This window comes from Rhipicephalus microplus, chromosome 5 (assembly GCF_043290135.1).
Source record: "Rhipicephalus microplus isolate Deutch F79 chromosome 5, USDA_Rmic, whole genome shotgun sequence".
Taxonomy (NCBI): domain Eukaryota; kingdom Metazoa; phylum Arthropoda; class Arachnida; order Ixodida; family Ixodidae; genus Rhipicephalus; species Rhipicephalus microplus.
Genome location: NC_134704.1, coordinates 52,053,126 through 52,074,969, shown reverse-complemented (window position 1 = coordinate 52,074,969; position 21,844 = coordinate 52,053,126). Strand labels below are relative to the sequence as shown.

Genomic DNA, 21,844 nt, shown 5'->3' with positions numbered 1-21,844 from the left:
ATTTGGGACCTTCACCTGTATATTGTGATCTTGTCACAAAGTTTCTTTCTCTGAATAGCCGTATATAGCTTTACACGCAACGATGCTTTATCGAGCCCGGTGGAACGGGTTCTGCGAACATTCGACCTACACGTCGTGCGTGTTCCTGACCGTAAACTGAAAGATGAAGCGGTGCACATGAAGGACCCGCCAAAGAAACAAAATTTCACTGGTGGTGTCTAACGCTGACTTAGCAAACTGTGACTATATTTTTTGTTTTATCGAGGAGAGTGTAAATTTTGAGAGAAGACTGAAAGATCGCGTGAATCACGTCAGAAGGAAGAACGTCTTATCTAACGAACTCGTGAAACACGTGGCTTTTTCTAACCATAACATTGACTAAGCCAAGACAATCATAGTCGCAAAGGATTGATTAATTGATTTGTGGGGTTTCAAACGTCCCAAAACCACCGTATGAATATGAGAGATGCCGTAGTGAGTCGCAAAGGAAAGAAACTGGTGTTCGCGTCTTTATCTGGAGTCACTTCTTGTCCCGACAGTGAAAAGAATGCTCTGTAGGAATGATGACGATCTCCTACCAGCGTACGCCAGGTGTCTATAAGTCCACTCTGCTTGGCCAACTTTATGTACAAAGGAAGCCAAACATGATTTTTTAAAAGATTTTTAGCCGTTTCATTTTGGTCGGCGTTTATTATTTTATTGCTTTTTCTTTATTTCATCTTGCAAACGCTGATAGTCGGCAAACGCTCAGCAATCGCTGTGGGGTTTCGCGACGTTATACACCACATATTATAATTAAAAAGGTGCCCCTCCTCTCAAATCAAGTACTCCCCCCCCCCAAAAAAAAAATAAAATTCAGTCTACGCCCTTGGTTTGTAATGCCGCCCTTGGTTTGTAATGCCGGTGTCGCACCGGCACGTTTTGATTGCGATAAGGGTCGTTCTGGACCGGCACCCTCGGTCGCTATCAACAAACATTGCTGCAGTACAGTCCAAACTATTCCGGGTCGAGTTTGGGGCAGACATCAGTCGAAATGCGACTTGAGGCATACAGGTCTCGGTGCGTAGACTGCGATCGTCTTGACACCGATCGGGTCTGATCGCGGTTAGAAGTGACTGTGTAGCAGCACGCGATCACAATCGAGTTTGATCTGGATCGGCTCTGATCTCGATTGATATCGCCCGTGTTATTCCGGTATAAGCGGACAATTCTCGCAGCCCGACTTTCAATAAAGAACCCGTCGCGTTGTTTTGAGCGTTTGCGAAATTGTGAAGAAAACATACTTTCAAGAGCACGCACGTAAAACTTCCAGATGTCACGTCTATTGTCTGCGGACTTCGTTCAGTTCAGATAAAAGCAGTTCAGATAAAAGTCTCACTGCTCGTATTTTTATTTAAGAGTCCTCATGTCTCCGTGGCCTAGTGAATGGGGTGCCTGTCTCGTCCACGGGAGGTAGGTGGTTCGAATCCTGCCGCCGGACAACCACCGGGTTACATGGGAAAGGCGTCCCCCGACCCGGCACTCGCTTTTGCATGGGGTGTACCTTGCCTGAAGAGGGGTAATCTATGCTTCGCCGCGTGTTCTCAATGCGCTTTTCATGTTCGAACGTTAACCCTTCGGGGTGGACGCGTGATCGGTAGACTACGCGTCCCGAATTCCCAGCCGGAGGTACATAGCATACTGCGTGTATTCTAAGCTATATTCTGATATGCTATATCAGCATATATGTGAGTGTTAGACTTTGAAGAGAGCATACAACCATACAACGCCTTAGATCACGCGAAAAGTGTATACATTAGGCGCAGTGTGCATAAACTGGACGGCTCGCTATACAACGTCATAGTTTAAATCTTTCATATCGCCAATACGCGTGGTTGTAAACTTTAGAAAGTCTATATATTCTCAATGGCACTATAACCTTGCAAAGTTTGTATACACACCACGTACAAAATCTGAAGGTCTCGCGCGTTGACGATGAGAAGAAAGTCTTGCAAACGGGCTTGATACTTGAAAGCCGTCACATCGGCAATATGCGCGGTCTTTTAAGCTTACGGAACCGCTCAATAGTTTTTAAAATGTGCAGTCGTAGAAGGCTGATGGATCGCATGCCGAGCGTGCATACTTGGTGAACACGAACAACTGCGTATTGACAACTGCCAACACGACGTGGTTCAACTCAATACCGACACCGTGCTAATAGCTCAACAAGATAGGTTGATCTATTATTAATCTTGCCCCGGCACTAGAGGAAATTGCAGCCAATTATGATGATGGACATATATTTAGCGAAGGCAGTCAGAATATGGCAAAAAAAAAAAACCTCTTACGAACAAAAAGTTTCACGAACTCGGCCTCTCATGTCTGCTTGATTGGTTGACGACGAACCTCATAAATTTAACAACGACGTAAACCTCGTTTAACACCAAAACGTTATAAACTAGCGAGCTGAGAGCGAATGTATACGCTAATGAAAATGGTAATAAGAAAACTAGAAAGAAACGGTAGGGATCCCAAAAGTTCTTAGGACAATAGACTGCAGGCTACAAGAGAAAGCGAATATTACAATATACACAGAAAGATGTATTTCGAACTTATCCAATGACAAACGACTACTGAAGAAAGAAGATCGGCGTAAACATGGTGGACACAAAACATAAAGTCATATTATTAGGCGTAGCTTTGGGTGTAAGCGCGATAGGAAATCGGAGGCATTGACCACGGGCGTCATATCACAAAGGGCTTCGTGGTCGAATGTTCAGCTTTGCCATTGGTAGACAGCTTTCCATAATGATATGCGCTGCATTCCGATTGGGTGACATCACACGGCTCGTGCGCAAGTTTCAGTTTTTGAATACATGCTACACTAAAATTCCCCAGTGCAGGTATAGCCTGCCGGGCTCAGCACTGATTAACCTCCTTCCCTTTATTTGATTTTCTCTCTCTCTCGCTCTCTCAGGCATTAAGAGAAAATAATTCATAGTATTATTTCCTCGCAACGGCTGAGAATTTGGGACGTCACATTAGACTGCGCAGCCTCTGTAACAAATCAGCTTATGCGCTTCGTGAAATTCAAAGCTGACTAATATTATTTTAACTGACATGTTGTACTTGCCAAAACGACGACCCGATTATGACACACGCCGTAGTGGGTGTTCCCGGGTCGACACCCATCACATTGGGTTCATTATTCACCTAAAAGCATAAGTTTAGTCGGTGTTGCAGCACTTTACTCACATCAAAACGCTGTTGTTGCCACCGGGACTCTAACCCGCGACCTTGCATGCCCCGTGCCCGCGACATCGAAGCTTATAGCCGCGTGTGACAGCTTATACTTGCTAAGTTACTAGCATGGTGAATACGAATCTTATAGAATAAACACTACGAGTCTAACGACACCGACTAACAACGCATAACAGAAAAATGGCACCGACACATATTAATTGAGTTTTGAGTACTTTTCGCTAGAACACTATCGCTGTGAACGCATCCTCATCATTAGAACCGTTTTGTGTAGCCTATACCGATAAATGCTTCAGCAGTTCTTATTTAACATGGTCGCGACTTTCTGCCATGTGTGCACAGCTGAACGAATGCCTGACATCTGTATCGGTCACGAACGTATACATACAGTTCACAGATTCGAACGCGACACCAACTTTTTAGTACAATGACTGGCTTGCCCAATCGCTCGAGATAAGAACGCCACTTCACAACAAATATGGTCTCTTAGAGATAAAGTTTACGCATTCAAGTTTTGTTTACGCATTCTAGTCTAAATTACAACGATACGTCTCGAACTGAAGGTGGTAAGAACGAAAGTGTGTACGTTACATAAACCCCAGTTGACCCTTTTCAGGCCGTGAGTACTTTACACTCAGATGTTTACTCGTTTTCGGACTGCCTTTTACTTCAAGTGGACCGACGAAAAGCCAAACTTCTTTCAATTTTCCGGGTTTTAGGTACACAAATATTTATATGATACGGCTAATAATGTTTCTATGTATTCTGTTTTTGTTTTTGTTTTACGCGAACGATCGTTGAGTGGAGTGCCCTTGATGCATCGACCGTTGAAAAGTGTTCGACTCATTACTTGCCAGTTGATTACGTGGAGTTCCTTTCTTACGCATTACATGTATTTTCCCTTATATTTAGGCTTTAGTCGGTTGTTTTTTTTTGTTTCATCGCGTCATTATACATTTTGTACTTCTGTCTTGCTTAACGGGTTGTGTTAGTTCTCTTCTTTATAGTGTCTTTATTTTACACTCTGTTCCCTAAAACGTTCTATGCGGCATTCTTGATTGTAACCCAACTCTGCAATGACTCCACCAGAAGTTAGCAGGGTTGTCAAATAAATAAATATAAATATGACTACGAGGCACGCTTTGAGGGGGGGGGGGGTAATTTTTAACCATCTGGTTTTTTTTTTCTGTGCGCCTAAAATCTAGGAACATTGGTTCTTTCACTTCCATAGGAATGTGGCGGTCATGAACGGGAATATATCACAGGCCGTCGTGGTTTCCAGAGCTGCCATAACCTATCACAGCACGTCGACGGACGCACCTATTACAAGATAATCTGCCCCACATATCAGTTTAACTACATAGGCAAGGATTCAGCGCAAGCTTCCAAGATAAGGCTCACATGGCGTTAACCACTGCAGCTGTTACAGTTCTCGATCGCATAGGACGCGGCACCACGGAACTCGCAACAAGTGAAGTAGTGACACCGTGGTAAGCAGCCAGCGACCGCTTCAATATTCCCGCCGAATCCTCGACCGGGAAAGCGCGCGGTATACAAATCAGAAACGCGGTTCATCGGAGCATCGTTTCGGCTCGCTAGGGTTAGCGAACACGTTCCAATACTGTTTCGCCGAATGTTACTCGAAAGAGACCTAATAGATAAGAACGAATTCACGCATGTCAGGATATGACGCAACATGGCAAGCACGCGATTTCTTCAGTCGAATCGCGCATGGCATGGAGCGTCGCTCGTGTGGAAACGCAGCATTGGTGAGGCCGTCGCGGCTCTGTCAACAAGTGTTTAACAAGTATTACAGTGAGTTAAAACGGTGAAAGTAAGTAGAGGGTTGCTTTTGGTAGCTTTTCCAAGTCACACGTAACTGAACCGAAGCTAATATTATAAGGTTGGTTTTATCGTTTCCCTGAAGCGAAGTAATCTTAATTTATATTGCGTTAGTTATACGAAATATTTTATCGGTGCATTTTTTTTCCCAAACACGCACCACCTTCAGCTTAGCGACAGTAACTCGCATCGCCACTCCGCATTCGTTGTCTCCATATTTTCTTTTTGTTCCAATCTCGAACACGAACCTGAACTCGGAGGCGAGAAAAAATTTTCAAAGCGAACTTGGACGTGCATTTGGGAGTACGTACTGATGATGACGCTCCGGCGGTGTGCCGACTGCAGGACCTCCCAGCAAGCGGCTGCGGCTGCCGAAGGCGGCGACTGCAACGGAGTCAAGCGCAGCGACACGAGACTAGGACCGGCGGCGTGACACGAGGCGGCCAGGGCAGCGGTCATCGCGGAGGCGTCCGGCGCGTGGACTCGCCACTTGGTGGTGCTCGGGTCGACGGCGCGCGGCCAACTGTCCGAACGACTCACGGTTTGGAAACCTCCTCGCCTTCTCCGCGTGGCATCGGAAGGGTCGGCGGGGGAGGGCGGCGCCATCTTGTTCGCCGGAAAAGTGATGACCGGATGTGACGTATCTCGTGTTCCCCCCTCCCTTTTTTTTCTAGCTTACAGATGGTGCTGACCACGGGTCGGAACCGTGGCGCTGGCGACTGCTGGTGGACAGCGGGGCAACTAGGTTGTGCGTTGCGGACAAGCAAGGGGGCGCAACCTGACCGGTGCTCGAGCGATGTTTTTTTGGGGAAGCGTTTACAAGAGTTTGCTAATTGTGCCCGTTCGCGTGAAATTAGTGTACGTCAAGCGTTGCTGCCAATGAACAAGGACGTCCGTGATAGAGAAGGGCATACCTGTTCAAAGAGAGCGCACACACATACAAAAAAAAAGTGAACGAGAAAGTTTTCTTTCTGAGATAACCTTATTAATTTCATTTGTAGCTTCGTGCCCCCCCCCCCAAAAAAAAAAAAATGGGATGAATTTTCTTTTCCATACAGCGCTAGTTATCTATTTGGTGACTGCGCCGCATATCTGTCTTTGTGCCGTTGTGTCATCCTTGCATTACATGTTCACCGATACACCTACAGGTTGGAAGGAGCACCGGGGAAAATGTTGAAGGTATTCCATACCACGCAGCGTAGATTTTTCGGGCATTTATAATCGTGGCTAATCGGTCTAGCGTAATCACATGACATGAAAGACTATTGAAAAAAAGAAGGAATGATTGAATTCGAGTTGTCGATTAATTCACCCCTCGCGATGTGATTTGTTGCATAGCCTCGTAATCGTTTATGTGTTAGAACGACCGCGCCCCGGAAATACAACGGTTAGGCTTCGTATGCTGAACCTGCAGCAAAAAAATTCCTTCAACTTACAATAAATCGTTTCTGAGACGTCAGCGCGTATTCCCTTGTTGTCTTCGTGCCAAAAACAGCTGAATGGCAGTTCTTGCCTTTCGAATTGTCGAGAGATATTGTCGACTCTGATAACACACTTTTGTTGTTTGCATTTGGTATTGTGACTCAGAGGTCAACACATTCCCACTCACCGAAAATAAACATCTGGTTATGTGCCTTATTATCAGCCTGAAAATATGAGTGTGCTTATAACATGTCATTTCACCTGTGTCACTGCTATAGTTGTGTCCATGCGCTACAATTTATCTTGCACCAAGCGACAACTGCAGTCCAACCTGCGCACCTAGTGAAAACTAATGCATGTAGATTGTAAAATTGAAGGATGTTTTTTTTTTAACAATTATCTAGCTGACCCATGTTTTTTTTTATCTCTTCTAGACGCGGAGGACATTCGTAAAAATTGTGGTCTGGTAACTGCAATGGAGACCGGAGATCAGAATAAAAACAAAAACGTCGACTATGAAATCAAACTTCACGCAGAAGTATACCAAGCATTGAAGAAATCAGAAACATACAAAACAGAAGTGCCTGAATTTAGCAAAAATAAACGAAAATGTATCAAGCGAGACAACAAACATAATGTATTCTGCTAAACGAGTATTTATTTTTCAAGTGCTGCCTAAAGTTTATATTTCGTGAAGACGTTTTTTTTTGTGTGTGTGTGTGTGTGTGTGCGTGTGTGTGCGTGCGTGCGTGTGTGTGTGTGTGTGTGTGTGTGTGCGTGCGTGTGTGTGTGTGTGTGTGCGTGTGTGTGTGCGTGTGTGTGTGTGCGTGTGTGTGTGTGCGTGTGTGTGTGTGTGCGTGTGTGTGTGTGTGCGTGTGTGTGTGTGCGTGCGTGCGTGCGTGTGTGCGTGCGTGTGTGTGTGTGTGCGTGTGTGTGTGCGTGCGTGTGTGTGTGTGTGTGTGCGTGTGTGTGTGTGTGTGTGTGTGTATGTGTGCACGCATATTTTATAGTTGTATCTATCTCATATTGAAATAGCGCAAAAGCTTTACAAAGAACACATAAGAAGGGTTGACAGCAGGAGCGCTGTTAGAGTGTGCTTTATTTACTGAGTACTTCATTCAAACTAAACAGAAGAAGAAAGGAAAGAAGGAAAAACAAAACAAGGAACGGATGCGACCAATTCATTCGGCAAAAAGGCAACAGGCTCGTAGCATCATTACGTTTTGTCCGAGTAAGTCCATTCACAATCGAACAACGCAATAGACGGTATGAAAACTCATGTGTTCCCATTTTGCATATTGAGAAGGCTTCAGCTGTCTCCCTTATGTGAGAATAATTGTGTCCGAACCTTTGTTCGTGCGACAGAACTTCAGTGTGCCACCATAGGCGACACAGTGGACAGTCAAAATGGGAGGACGACGTACCTTTTAGCCTTGTGTGCCCATTTTCTTTTTGCGCTGTTTGAATATGAACCCAAACCAACTAGCCCAACTCTCACATTTGCCGTCGTTTCTCTCTCTCTCTCTCTCTCTCTCTTGTTGAGTCGACATTCTTACCGACCTAAACATTCGAGTTAGATGAAGATTTCTGCTGCGAAAACATTTACGCCGCAGCCCTTCCTGTATGTGATTGTCCGCCTGGAGTTCGTATTTGAAAACTGTCACCTTGGTTAAAAAAATATGATGAAAGGAACAGCCAGCACCACACTCTGGAAGTCAACCACCAAACTTGTCTGCGTATATTTAATCCTTGTCATCCTCATAGAGTTTTCCACAATACTTACTAGAGGGAACTCTGGCGCTAGTGTCTATGGGAGTTGCAACGCACGGCGCTTCAGCGAGCATGGAAATGATGGGTTGTACACACATTTGTCTAATTTTCGTACTTCTGTCCTGCTTCTGGCTCCGTGTGTGTTCGTGTGGCTTGGAGCTGTTTTTTCACGAAAACATAAATTATCAAATGTTCACCGTTTGCGCTTCACAACCTTATTCTTTTAAGCTTAATATTTCGAATCAAGTCCTTAAGTTCAAAAGGGTTCGTTCTTTCTTTCAAAACAAAACCGTAACCAGTAATAAACGAAGCCGCAAGTACGATTCGCCGCTCGCAAGTACGAAGACTAGGCAAATGTGTGTACTACCCATCATTCCCATGGTCGCTGAACAATCGCAGCGCCAGAGTGCCCTCTAGTTAATTTTGGGAAACTCTATGGTCATCCTTCTTACGTTGACACATTCTGGATGCAACTGCGAGCTCAGTGTTGTCACGGCATTCGCATAACTACCTTGTGCGCTCTCATTTACACGTTAGTTCTATTAGGCTGAAGATTATTTTGACAAATGTTGCACTTCACGTGCAAATGAAGCACGTTAAGGGCAAATGCGTAGAAGTACATGCGTAGAACAAGGTTCCGTCGTAATAGTGTAGCATCCACAAGTGTCGGAAGGGGGGGGGGGGGGTTAGAAAAAAGGCACTTCCCTCGAAAGCCACACCAGCTCCCCCTCCGCGCCTAAGCCAAGACCCTAACCACCAGCAGTATAGTGTTCTAGGCTATGCTTCGTAATATGGGTATAAAAAGCTTTACGGCGCGCGGCGTGGCTCAGATGATCTGCCTACGCTCAAGTGCTATACTTCATGGGTCGAAAAATTAGGGCGCCAGACCCACCGCCAGTTGTTGTACAGTTGTCCTGATCTATCGTGAGATGGAGCTAGTCGTCAACAGAGTGCGAAACCGAGAATGACAGTCGTGATTATAATTATTTAGCACCGCTTGCCTAAGTTTCGTCGAGCCCGTTTCGTGCAGTAAACGCAGCAATATCCTACCGAGCAGAAAGTAGGTATTGATACTGCAGGCGCAAATCGCATTCAATGGGATCATAACTGACGTACCACAAAATTTCCGTTGTGCTTCTCGAAGTCGACCGGATTTCAAGAACGCTTGTAAGTAACTAATTCATATTTATGTTCTGCGTGTCTAATATAGATTATCATCTAATATTTTTCGTGTCATTGTTCTTCTCTATGTTGTACATTATTCCACCATTCCACTCCCAATGTCTAGTGCAGCCAACGCAGCCCGTGCTTGATTAGCCTTCCTACCCTTCCCTTCACTACTCTCTCTCTCTCACTCTTTCTCTTCTGCATTAACAGAGATCACTGAGAACACAAAAAGTAAGCACCAAGTTATATGCTTCTATTATACCTCGGGTTTTCAGTTTTTTTTTTTACACTTCCGAAGCAAAGAGATCAGCGACGGTAGCTTTTTCTTTAAATTTTCTTCCTTAAGTTTTTCCTCATGACATTTGCTGTTACAACGTAAAACGACAAATTCTGAAGGTAGCACTCCATTTTCAACGTGACTTGAGCTTGGAGCTGCGACATCTAATTTTGTTTTTATTTTTATTTTTTTTTATTTTTTTATTTATTTTATTTTTCACCAAAACAGATACAATGGCGAAAAATGGGGAGACGGCAAAAAAGCTGCAGTTATTGCAGCTTGACTAAGCACCGTCCACCCTACATCAGCATTGACAGGGTAAAAGCCAAATACAATAAAATGAAAAAACAAACGCTATAAAGCAAGTAATAATACAAGCAAAAGGCAAAGTAAATGACAGGCCAAGGTATACAAACAAAAAGGAATTATTTCATAAACACATTAGCACAGTAATTGGCAGAGTGTGTATCATCGCTTTCGTACATAAGAAAGGTACACAATGAGGTTACACAAAAGAAATAAATAAAAAATAAAGGTACACAAAAAATGATGCAAAGCAACACAGAGTGACCTATGTAAACAATACAAATCTACAAAAATAGTGTTCGCACATCGATATTGTTTAATTTGTCAATTTTTATGCCTTGCTGCTCATATGAGTTGAGTATAGTAGGAAGCATGTGGCTAACGTTTGGGTGCCGTAATTGTTGCGAGATAACGGAATTTTCCACGGGGGTTTATATTGATGGAAGTAAATGGTCTGAGTATGTTCAAGATTTGCAAGTGTCAGAAATGCGTCGAGCTTCCCTCTGTTCGCGCTAATATAGGATTGTAACAACCTGAATTTGTATATGTCATTTGCCTTAACAATTTTATGTTTAACAAAAAGTTGTCCTGTGTGTTCAAGGTATGGTATGTTTTCTATTGCCTTGATCGCTCTTTTCTGAAGCATTTTAGCCTATTTAAATTTGTTGACGTAGTGTTTGTCCATACTAAAGCGCAGTAGTTCAAGTGGGCATGGAAAAGAGCTATATATGAGAGTCGCTTTACAGTAACAGGCAAAAGACGCCGACAACGATTTAAAGTGCCAACCACGCGCCTCAACTTTAAACTAATATGGTCTGTATGCTCATTCCAGGACATATGTTCATTACAAGCCACTCCTTGCGTCTTAATTGATTTGGTCACTGCAATTTTGTAGGGGCCTAGGGTAACATAATTTGGTGCATGCAGAGATATGCCGAGAGCTCGGAAAAGGACGCATTTTGTTTTTCATTCATTTAACATTAAATTGTTCTTGGTAGACCAATCACGAAGCTTATAACATGTGTTGGCCGCTAAAGCCTCGAGCGTACTAAAATCTTTTTCAGTAAAAAATAATGTGCAGTCATCAGCATATATTATGAAGTTACAATTTTCACCAATTCTGACTATATGATTTATGTAGTATAAAAACAATACAGGCCCCAGAATACTACCTTGTGGTACCCCGGTTTTAACTGGTTGTGTGCGCGATTTGAAGCCATTTATTTCAACATACTGAGACCGCGCACTCAGATATGACTGCATAAGTTTGAGTGGTATTCCCCTAAATCCATAGCATCCTAATTTATTTAGTAACACTTCATGAGATACACGATCAAAGGCTTTACTAAAGTCCAAATACAATGCAAGTGTCAAAAGTCTCTTTTCGATATTGCAAAGTATGATTTCTATTTGTGCTAATAAGGAACTTTCTGTTGAAAGTTTCTTTTTGAAGCCATATTGGCACTCGGTTATTAGATTGTGCTTTCTCGAGAAACTGTCAATTCTAACGTTTATTACTTTTTCAAGGCATTTCGAGAAAACTGGTAGTATATATATTGGGCGATAATTGCTTTAGTTGGGCGATAATTGCATGGCACGGTCCGATAATCGGACCGTGCCATGGCAAGAGCGCTACTGCGGTGATATTGAGAAACGCTCGACCTAACGAAAGTTCGTAAATGACTATTTTGTGTATATATGAGTGTTTATGACTTTACGTACTACTTGCGTATATATATATATATATATATATATATATATATATATATATATATATATATATATATATATATATATATATATATATATATATATATATATATATATATATATATATATATATATATATATATATTCGTTGTATATATCATAGTCGTCACACGACACCTTGAGTAGCTAGCCAGGTGACAAGCCAGGCAAACATATCTGGGAATTCCATTAAAAACTCTCTTTTTCTCTCTTTCTCTTTCTTTCTTTCTTTCCCTCCATCCTTAAGCCGAAAGAAGACATATTCTTTTGTGGATAATGATGAAGCTAACCTGTCCATAAAACATGCACGTATATCCCACCTGAGAAGGCCGACAATCATGTAAAACGAAAGAGAGAGAGAGAGAGAGAGAGAGAGAGAGAGATGGTATGAAGAAAGGCAGGGAATTTAAACGAAAAGCATCTGATTAGCTACACTGCACTGGGGAAGGGGGAATGGGAGACAGAAAAGTAAGGAAGAGTGAGAGAGAGGGAGGAAAGCGCGCACACACACACACACACGCACACACACACACACACACACACACACTGCAATGCCACAATCGTTCGTCGAGGCGGGTCACTCGCAGAAACCTCAAGAGGGCCCGGTTTCGTCGCTTTTAAGCGTGAAGCTCGATCTTTCCGGCATTCCAAAATCTTTATAAAGCGGCTGGTCGACGAGGTGTGCAAACACTCCTGACAGGAACTGCCTCTGACAGCTGTATACCGAGGGCACTGACACACACACACACACACACACACAAAATATGTTCGATGGTTTCATCAGCACCGTAATGGTCCCACACAGCACTGTCTGCCTACCCGATGCGCCAAGCAAAGGAGTTCGTATAAGACACCCCAAGTCACATGCGGCAGAGAACGGTTGTGTCAGCTCGTGATAAACCAGATGGAACCGTAAGTTGTAGGCACGAATCCAGGCGATGAAGACAGGTGTGAATAAAACCGGGCGTGTTTCACAGAGGCCTTGCGAGTTTGTGCGCGAGCATGTTAATCCTTGCTACCGCTTCACTTCTTGATGGTGAAAGAAGATTAATCATGCCATTTTCGTGAACGTTCTTTGCTGCCTCGTCGGCATGCTCGTTATCGATGATTCTGCAGTGGCCTGGTAACCGTTGAAAGGTTACATCATGTCCTTTCTGTAGTACTTGTTGATACAGTTGTCTTGTTTCCAGCTACAATCGGTCATGAGGTCCACGACGTAGATCCTGTTCGAATACGATACAGAGCTGGCTTTGAATCGGTTAAAATGCACCATTTTAGAGGTGCTTCTTGTTCAGTCCTGCGGAGTGCGCAGCGGTGTGCCGCGAGCTCTACGACTGTCGATGTTGTTTTGTGAGACGTTCGAAACTGTATTGGTTTCGGCTTTTCCCTGGGAAGATCACAGCTCCTGCAGATCCCCCCCCCCCCCCAACATTTGTCTAACCATCCGTATAAAATTTAACGTGGTGTTTGTATTCTTCGCGCAGCATAAGTAGAGTCAACTGCTTCAAATATGGCGCCATGATATCCACTTTATTGCATTCCTGGCACGTTTGGACGTACGTTTGTACGTACGTTTGCGTACGTTTGAACGGTCCAAACGCCGAGGGGGGTGGCGGGATACGTTCGAGAGGCGTGTGTCCCGCTGGAAGGCCCTCACGGTGACTCAATATACTCTAGGCACTCGGTTGGTCTTCCGGAAGCGAAGCGATTTGGTGGGCGGGTGTGCGAGTAAGGTGCCTAATATTCGCTCGAAGCAGCTCCAGCGTAAATGTGCATTGTGGCCGGATGACCTTTGGCGATTGCGATGGTATCCGCTGTGGATTGATTGGTATGATTGATTGATTGATATGCGGGGTTTGACGTACCAAAAACCTTCATACGATTATGAGCGACGCCGTGTTGGAGGGCTCCAGAAATTTCGACCACATGGTGTTCTTAAACGTGCACCCAAATCTGAGCACGCGGGCCTACATCATTTCCGCCTCCATCTCTGTTGTGGATGTGCAACGTGATAGTCCAAGACAAACTCTGAGTGCCTGGCCTTTGGCGTTTTCGAATGTGCGTATACTAACTTCGCAGGCATTTGTCAAGAGAGAGATAGAGAGAAAAAGAAAGGCCGGGAGTTTAACCAGATATTGGCATCTGGTTCGCTACCCATCACTGGCGGTGGGGAAATGGGGGCAAGAAAGAGGCGTTTGTCAAAACTTGCAAGCTGTACAGCAGGTACCCCAGGAACGCATCTAAAACGACTGGCACATAACACAGACACACACGCGGGCACCAGTGTGTGTGCATAGTGCGTATGTTAACTACACGCAAACACACGGTGATAAACATCTATAACTTCCGGTCGAAAACTGACCATCGTGAAGAAGACTAAAAGCATCTTCAGCTTACTTAACCGAAGGCTTTTCTTCAAGGCCCAAGTGCACGGTCCAGGCGACAAGCACAAGAAAGAAGTTACCGCATAAACAATCAGCGTATTTGGGATTGTTTATATCCACGCTGTTATACACGGACAGACGAATAAATAATTATTCATTCGCGCGAAGGCATCACCATCAAGTTTGAAGAAAGCATACGCAAACGTTTGACCTGACACAGTTTAAATACACAGAGGCGAAAATGCTGTAGGCCCGTGTTCTCAGATTTGGGTGCACGTTAAAGAACCCTAGGTGGTCGAAATTTCTGGAGTTCTCCACTGCGGCGTCTCTCATAATCATATGGCAGTTTTTAGACGTTAAACCCCACATATTACCATCCTCAATTCAAACACACAATATAGAGTGCCTTGTAAAACGCCATCAAAACGTTGACGTCATGTTCAAGATGCCGTTACGCACCAGAATACTGCTTACTCGCGCCACCAAGCCAAAACCGGATGTGACGGATTATTTACGAAATCTGTAGCTAGCATATATCGTGTGTCGATCACAAAACATAATATATCACTTTAAAATTACTGTTATTCAAAACTAGCTACATCACCTGCAGCATATTCAAAGCTCCATAGAAAAGAGTGGTAGCAAAGTCCTCCCTGCGATGCAAGCCCGCGTCTAGAGTAGCTACCAGTGCACCTTGTTAAAATGTGTATTCATAAACTACTGAAAGTGGGAGGTACACGGTAGTTGACGTTGAATCTTCATGGCTACAGACGCATCGTATTCTCGAATTCTACGACGTATTCTTCCTCGTATTGTATACTAACGAGTGATAAAATACAGACTAAGGGCAAGATTCACCTGTCCATGGAATATTATGGCAAGCATAAATCATAGCAGAGTTCGCAGTTAGTGAACATGCGTATGTGACATGGGTGCGCATGTAAGTTTTTTTTTTCATTTTTTTTCTGTTTGCTACCCCACCTGTAGGGTAGCAGACCATTGGCCACCTGGTTAACTTCCCTGGCTATCATCTACGTCTCTGTGTATCTCCCATGCCCGATACTAAATGGACCAATTAACAAATGAGTCATAAAAATAAGTATACAATGACATGCCCATAAAAGAATAATTAACCTAACACGCGCCTTTGGACGCACGTTGTTCAACGTGTGCGTGTTTAAGCATTCAACGCGTACATCTCGAATCACCTGGCTATCTCGCACGCGAAACACTCGATTTTTTTATCAATATATTTCTGTACAATTAGTTTAGTCTTCTATTTTCACCGTTATTGGTATTACTCATTAATGAGATGCAGTTGCGGTTCTTGTCCATTCATTGCATTTATGTACTTAGATAGTGTATGCTGTGGTACAACAAACAAGTATTTGTTATGCAGAACCAGTAGTAAAAACTTCAAGGGGGAGGAAGGTGTTTCTTTTGACGTTATTATTTAATGAATCTAGACAAGTACGATATAAAGAATATCAGTACTTTGATATTCATAATGTTCTAGTTCATTGATTCTTGACGACGTGGGTTTCTTTAACGTGCGCCTAAGTAAGTGCACGGGTGTTCTTACATTTCACCTCCATCGAAAGAAGGCCGCTGCGATCGGGAGTCGAACCCGCGCCCTGCAGCGAGGCACCTTCCGCAGCTGATAATCAGGTAGCAATGTTAAGCGCAGTAAACATTCGCCAAGCACATGTGACAATCAAATATAACGCTCGATTAGGAATTAATAAACACACAGTAATGACACCAACATATTGATTGCTGCTTAAAAGTCATGCACTCAGGTATATGGCGTTACGATTTGCCAAACTAAATTACAGGAGATGATGAATAAAGTATATTCGCTCTGGAATTTATGTGTCCCATCCCATAGATACTTCGGTCTGTCGCATGCACGCTTATAACTGGATGAATTGTGTTAAACAAGTAGGCTCATTTGGTGCTTCATTCTGCTTTGCACCAAAGTCTACAAATTTAATTCATAGTGCACTGCTTGTGGAGGCATACCGACAGGATGAGAACTGCTCAATGGGACTCAATTACCTCTACGAAGTTACGGGGCACCCATTCTTGAGTTCATTTCACTGCAATTGCACGTAGCATGAAAAATGTAAACAAAGCCATCAAAGTGGATAACGCTACTTGTTACTACATGAAATATTGACATTACTACCGGTTTTTCGTCTCTATTTTTCTCATTGAAGACAGTTTGCTGGCTTATTCAGTAGAACATCTACGAATCCAAGTACGAAAAAAGGGAAATCGTTCGATAGCCTCATTTCTTTAGCAGATACAACTGATAAAACTGTCGCAAACGTGGAGATTTCTCAACCGCGCACGCCCCTTCGTCGAAGAGAGGGCGCTTTTTAATTGGGAAAAGATTTCCGGCAACTAATTATTCGTCAACGGCGCCGCCGTGTCTTACCTACATCTGCAGCGAAAGAAGCACGTAGGCGTTTGCAGAAAATGACCTCAAAGGGGGGTGCGTACGCCCCGAAGAGAATTCGACTGCTTCGGAAGTTGACGTTCAACCAACGAGAAGTGCGGTGGTCGGTGTCGCGAGTCTCTCCTAAGCGGCGAGCATGAACTGTCCCGCGCAACGCATTGAGACAGCTGCACCACCGGGAAACCTCGTCGACTACTAAGCTGGCGATACCTTCAGCGGCAACCCGTTAACTCCACTACGTAAACCACGAGCTGACCTGGTCCGTATGAAACCTTGTATTGTGATTTTTTTTCAACCGTTATTTTATTGTAGCCAGTTTTAAATAATTGTAGCTGTGTGCGCTGCGCGTGCACTAAGAAGCGCCAGCGCGATCTTTCTGTAATTCTTCTTCGTATCACTGTTAGTTTCCAGCAGGTTGTTATTTTATTATCTTTCCGCGTTGTGTCTAATTGTACTTGTAATGTTATTTTAGAACATAGCTTGTTTTGTTGTTGTTCTTTTTCATCTCACGTATTTTTGTTTATTTATTTATTTTATTTACAGTATACTGCGGTCACAAAGGACCATGCAGGTGGGAAAATATAGAGTTTCAAATTTACAAGCACAAATGGAGCCGTAAGGCACACAAGCTCACAGAAAAGGGAAACAAAGCAATCTTACGGCATATCTAGAAGTGTTTTCGGCGCAGCCTGTCAAAATAATACAGTTCTCAGGAGAGTGACGCACACTATAAGAAGTATAAAAGTAAACAAAAAAGAACTCTTCCCGGAATACGTCGGGTGCGTAAATGCAGCATTTGCAAATTATGAAGTAACAATGCATCAATAACACGTGTAGTGAAAAAAAAAACGACGAAATGCAAAAGTGAAAGCGATGAACATTCACTTCGCTTATTGAATTTTTTGTAAGTTCTTGCCTTGCCCTCATTTTATTTATATGCTTGTTGGTTTTTATTGCAATTTCCGAGTCTGCATGCTCAATGAGTACGTCAGTCACTCCTGAACATCACCACACGTGCAACCCCGCACGGGTCGATCAGCCTGCAAATAAAGTTGAAATGTACCACTTGGACGCCTTTCAGGCGTCGCAGGCCTAAACGTAAAGTGAGAGCCTGCAAGTGCGCTGCAAGCAGCTGTCCGGGGCCTCACACAAAGTGTGTTACAGAGACTAATTGAACCGAGGAATGAACCCAACAGACAGTTATGCCGAAGCTCAATTGGTAAGGCATCGTATTCGAAATTCAGAAAGTTGTAATTTCAGATTTCACCAACAGAAAAGATGATTTTTGTCTTTAATCACAACATTGTTGTAAAAAACAACAGTTACTGTCCCCTTACTCTCTCTGAATTGACTATCTCTTGGTTTTGTGAGGTAGGTCAGAATACAAATGAGACGGAAGGTCGGGAAAGTTGAGGCCCGAAGTTGCGAAAAATAGTTGAACAGAGAATTCGGCATAAACGGCACGCCCTGTTCAACAATTTTTCGCGAGTAAGTTCGAAAAAAAGTTCAAGCACGTATTGTATTTGTCGACTATATACGAAATGACGTAGTACTATCTAGTTATACATTTCTTTGGGAGTAGCATTTTTGTTTACTCCTTTAATGTATCGTGAGCTCACAGCTCATACTATGAAAGTGACTTATCTGGCATTACAAAATCACCTCGTAACACAATTTATTCCTCAACACAAGCTTTAGTTTATTTTCGGTATAGTCTATATTCTACTAAATATATGTATGTTTGTAAAAGTCATAATAAAACATTAACGTCATCTAAAACACTGCTTTTTATAAGGTGAACATGGTCGATCCTTCAATAATTTTCGCGACAAGGAGCACAAATATAACTTTTCAAAAACATTCGCTTAAACGTGGTAATATCTACGAGAACAAATCATCACGACTGCTTGGATTAAACAATATTTCCGAAATTAGGAAGCGTATTTTAACTGGTATCGATATGTTCCATCGCTTTACGGCGTTCGGTATTAGACAACCTCTCGAAAAAAAAGGGGGGGGAAGGGGAGATCGTGCTTCGCGATGCATGGCTACTACTAGCATTTGGATTGATATATTTCATTGATATGTAGCGTTTAAATTCCCAAAATTATCATATGATTATGAAAGACGCCATAGTGAAGGGCTCTGGAAATATCGACCACCGGGGGTTCTTTAACGTGCACCAAAATCTGAGCACACGGTACTACAGCATTTTTGGTTTCAATGAAAATGCAGCCGCCGCAGCCGTGATTCGATCCTGCGAGCTATGGGCCAGTAGCTGAGTGCCTTAGCCACTAGACCACCATGGCAGGGATACTAATAGAATTTTGCACGTAGTCAAGAGTTCGACGAAATTTCATCTGGTCAGACATTGAACGAGATGAAACGCCTTTACTGACCAAGTCTGATGATGATCCGACGTATGAAAAGCGCATACGTGTTCCTTATTTACTCTGAACAGTAAACCGTGTATGGTTCCGAAACATAAGATATTCATCAGATTTGGTCAGTGGTCGTGTTTCAGCATTTTGCATAATAAACTCGCACTTGATTCAAGTACAATAGATATGGCACGATCGTAACTACGTAAACTTCACGTTATTTATTGAACTTTACCTGACTACCCATGAGAATGCTTTTAACACAAACGATCCCTCCCGAAGACCACGAAGGCGTGTAGTTTTTTTGCCGAAGTAACAGCGTCCTAAAAAATCACGAAACTTGGGCATACTCAGTCTTCAGTAGGAGAGCTTTGATAAATAATTTCTAAGCTGAGACATAAACTGCAGCTAGCCTCACTACATATCTGGTTCTTCATGAGAGATGGGACCGGGAAGCCAATTCCTTCCACTCGCATTTCACGGTGCATGGCTAATAGCAATAGTATTTATATTAATTTTTCACTTGCTCAAAACACTATATATGTGTAAGTGTTATAACCATTGACATTTATTTACACTAATTCAACGTACCTCAGTCCTACAACTGACGTTATCGTCGGGACCATCAAAAATGAAGCGACCAATCAAACCCGCAAGCGTGCTCTGCCTCAAGACAGTACTGCGATAGAAGAAGCACCAGCAAGTTGCGGGGAAGGGGACGGGGGGGGGGGGGGGGGTTATGTTTGTTTCTATACTTGTCATGGAACAACGTTAAATAATTTCACTAATTTCAGAATCCACACATTTTGAATGTAATCATTATACCGCTACATGTACTTACCTTTCCCGCGTCATAAATTATGTTCGATTAGGCGTTTTGATATAATAAATTCGAATCTGCTGGCAACATCGAAAGCCACAATAATTAAATCAGCTGCTTTCAACGCACGATATTGCATGGCTATCAACACTTCACAAATAAGAACCACATTATGTAGTTAATTACCTAACAATAATAATGGTAAACTATGTCTCTCTTTTGAAAAGCGTAAAGTAGGATAACCAAGAGCACGTGGTGTTCAATACGCATTGCATAGAAGATATACTTTCATTATTACGTAGTGTGAGATTTCGCTATGTTCAAATGAACAATAAAAGCTTATTCAGTCACTTACAGAAAAGTCAAGAGTTCCTAAAACTGACCAATGATCAAACAATCGTTATTATAGCATTCACTTGAATTCTATTACAATAACACCAGTTTAGAAGCAGGGTTTTAAGCCCCGCCGCGGTGGTCTAGTGGCTAAGGTACTCGACTGCTGACCCGCAGGTCGCGGGATCAAATCCCGGCTGCGGCGGCTGCATTTCCGATGTAGGCAGAAATGTTTGGGTGCACGTTAAAGAACCCCAGGTGATCGAAATTTCCGGAGCCCTCCACTACGGCGTCTCTCATAATCATATGGTGGTTTTGGGACGTTAAACCCCACATATCAATCAAATAGAAGCAGGCTTTTAATAATTACAGAGTTGAAACCTTTTGAGCTTACATCGTACACCACTCACACAACCTCGATGTTTGAGGTGCATTAAGACAAATATTTATTGCAATCAGCAACAAGCAGTGCACATAATTGGAATATAGGAGGCTTTACAAAATATTTTAATTAAATATAACGTAGAATACCTTGTGATTTCTTGTTTCCTTCTATTTATTTTACGAATTGTGTATCTCGTTTGTCATGTTTCTCTTTTTTGTCGCAAAATATCCAGCAAATTTCAGGTGTGCCCTGCGTATCCATACCTACACACGCCAACAAAGTGACATTGCCATCACACTCATTACGATATGCTAATTACATCATGCGCCATTGTAGTGTCGTATATTCGAATAGAACCATTTGAGGCTATGTACAGTAGAATTAATCGACACCTGTTCACAATTACGAAACCACTTATACAGTTACTGAAACACATTGAAAGCGTTGCTCCCAAACATTGTAAGTCTCGGAAGCGTCGACATCAAACGCCGATCGGAGCAAACAAAATAATCACAACAAAACACTGAGCTCGAGTCACGTGTTTTGGCGTGAGACCATCGGGAGCGCCAGCTTCCTGGAGGCGTCGTCACGACGGGCGAGCAAAACGGTCGTTCGAAACGGGCCCCCTCGACGGGCATCGTCAAATCCTTTCATCCCCTCCGCCGTTGTCCTTACCTCCTTTGTCCTGCTGACTCATGGCTGTGCCGTCCTGTGTGCGGGCCTTCGGGGGCCGAACCCGCAATCGCCGTTGGTATTCCGCGGTTCGGCCTGAAACGCTCGCTCTGTCGCCTTCGCTTACTCCGGTGTCTCGCGCCTCTCTGCTGACTCCACCGAGACCCCCCGACGCCGCCGACGCTTCTCTCCAGTTATTTTTTCTTTATTGCTTCTTTCGCGTTTATTTCCTTCCTTTCTGTTTTCACCTCGCCGCCGGCGCCCTGACACGGCGGGCTCGCCAGCGTGCCAGGCCTCGGCGCGTAGCCCGGCGCGGCGCGTCGCGTCAGCGATTCCTTCTCTCCGCCTCGATTTTCGTTTCCTCCCCATCCTCGCGCCTCCATTTTTTTCATTGGCTACCGGCCGCCCGCGCGGCGCCAGCCATTGGCCGAGATGGCCGCCGGAGCCATAATGCTATTGGTAGCACGTTAACGGCACGCGAGGCACGCAGCGCGCTGCCCTTCGCCGCGCGATGCGTCGCGTCGGGCGTTTGAAACGAGGGAGGCGAGGCGAGGCGGACGAAGCGTTGGCAGAGTTCTCGACTTTGTATATTTTCACCGACGGTAGAAGCTACTAACGGTGGCGGTGGAGTGCGG

General features: G+C 43.7%; 1 protein-coding gene and 1 long non-coding RNA gene across 3 annotated transcripts in view; one reads left to right on the top strand and one right to left on the bottom strand.

Annotated features, from left to right (window-relative positions):
* Positions 1–6,720, top strand: part of LOC142817784 (uncharacterized) — a 67,265-nt gene extending 60,545 nt beyond the window's left edge. Inside the window, exon 2 of the long non-coding RNA XR_012895354.1 lies at positions 5,428–6,720. This is a non-coding gene — a long non-coding RNA (uncharacterized LOC142817784). The remainder of the gene's footprint in view (positions 1–5,427) is intronic.
* Positions 1–21,345, bottom strand: part of lin-28 (protein lin-28 homolog) — a 196,658-nt gene extending 175,313 nt beyond the window's left edge. The window contains exon 1 of one of the 2 annotated variants that reach the window (XM_075895450.1): positions 21,213–21,345. In XM_075895450.1, coding sequence (XP_075751565.1) covers positions 21,213–21,234 — 22 coding nt within the window. In that variant the 5' untranslated portion in view covers positions 21,235–21,345. Of the gene's footprint in view, positions 1–5,393; positions 5,579–21,212 lie in introns of those variants that run through there. The other variant, XM_075895449.1, reaches the window with a different exon arrangement.
* Positions 21,346–21,844: the final 499 nt, after the last annotated feature.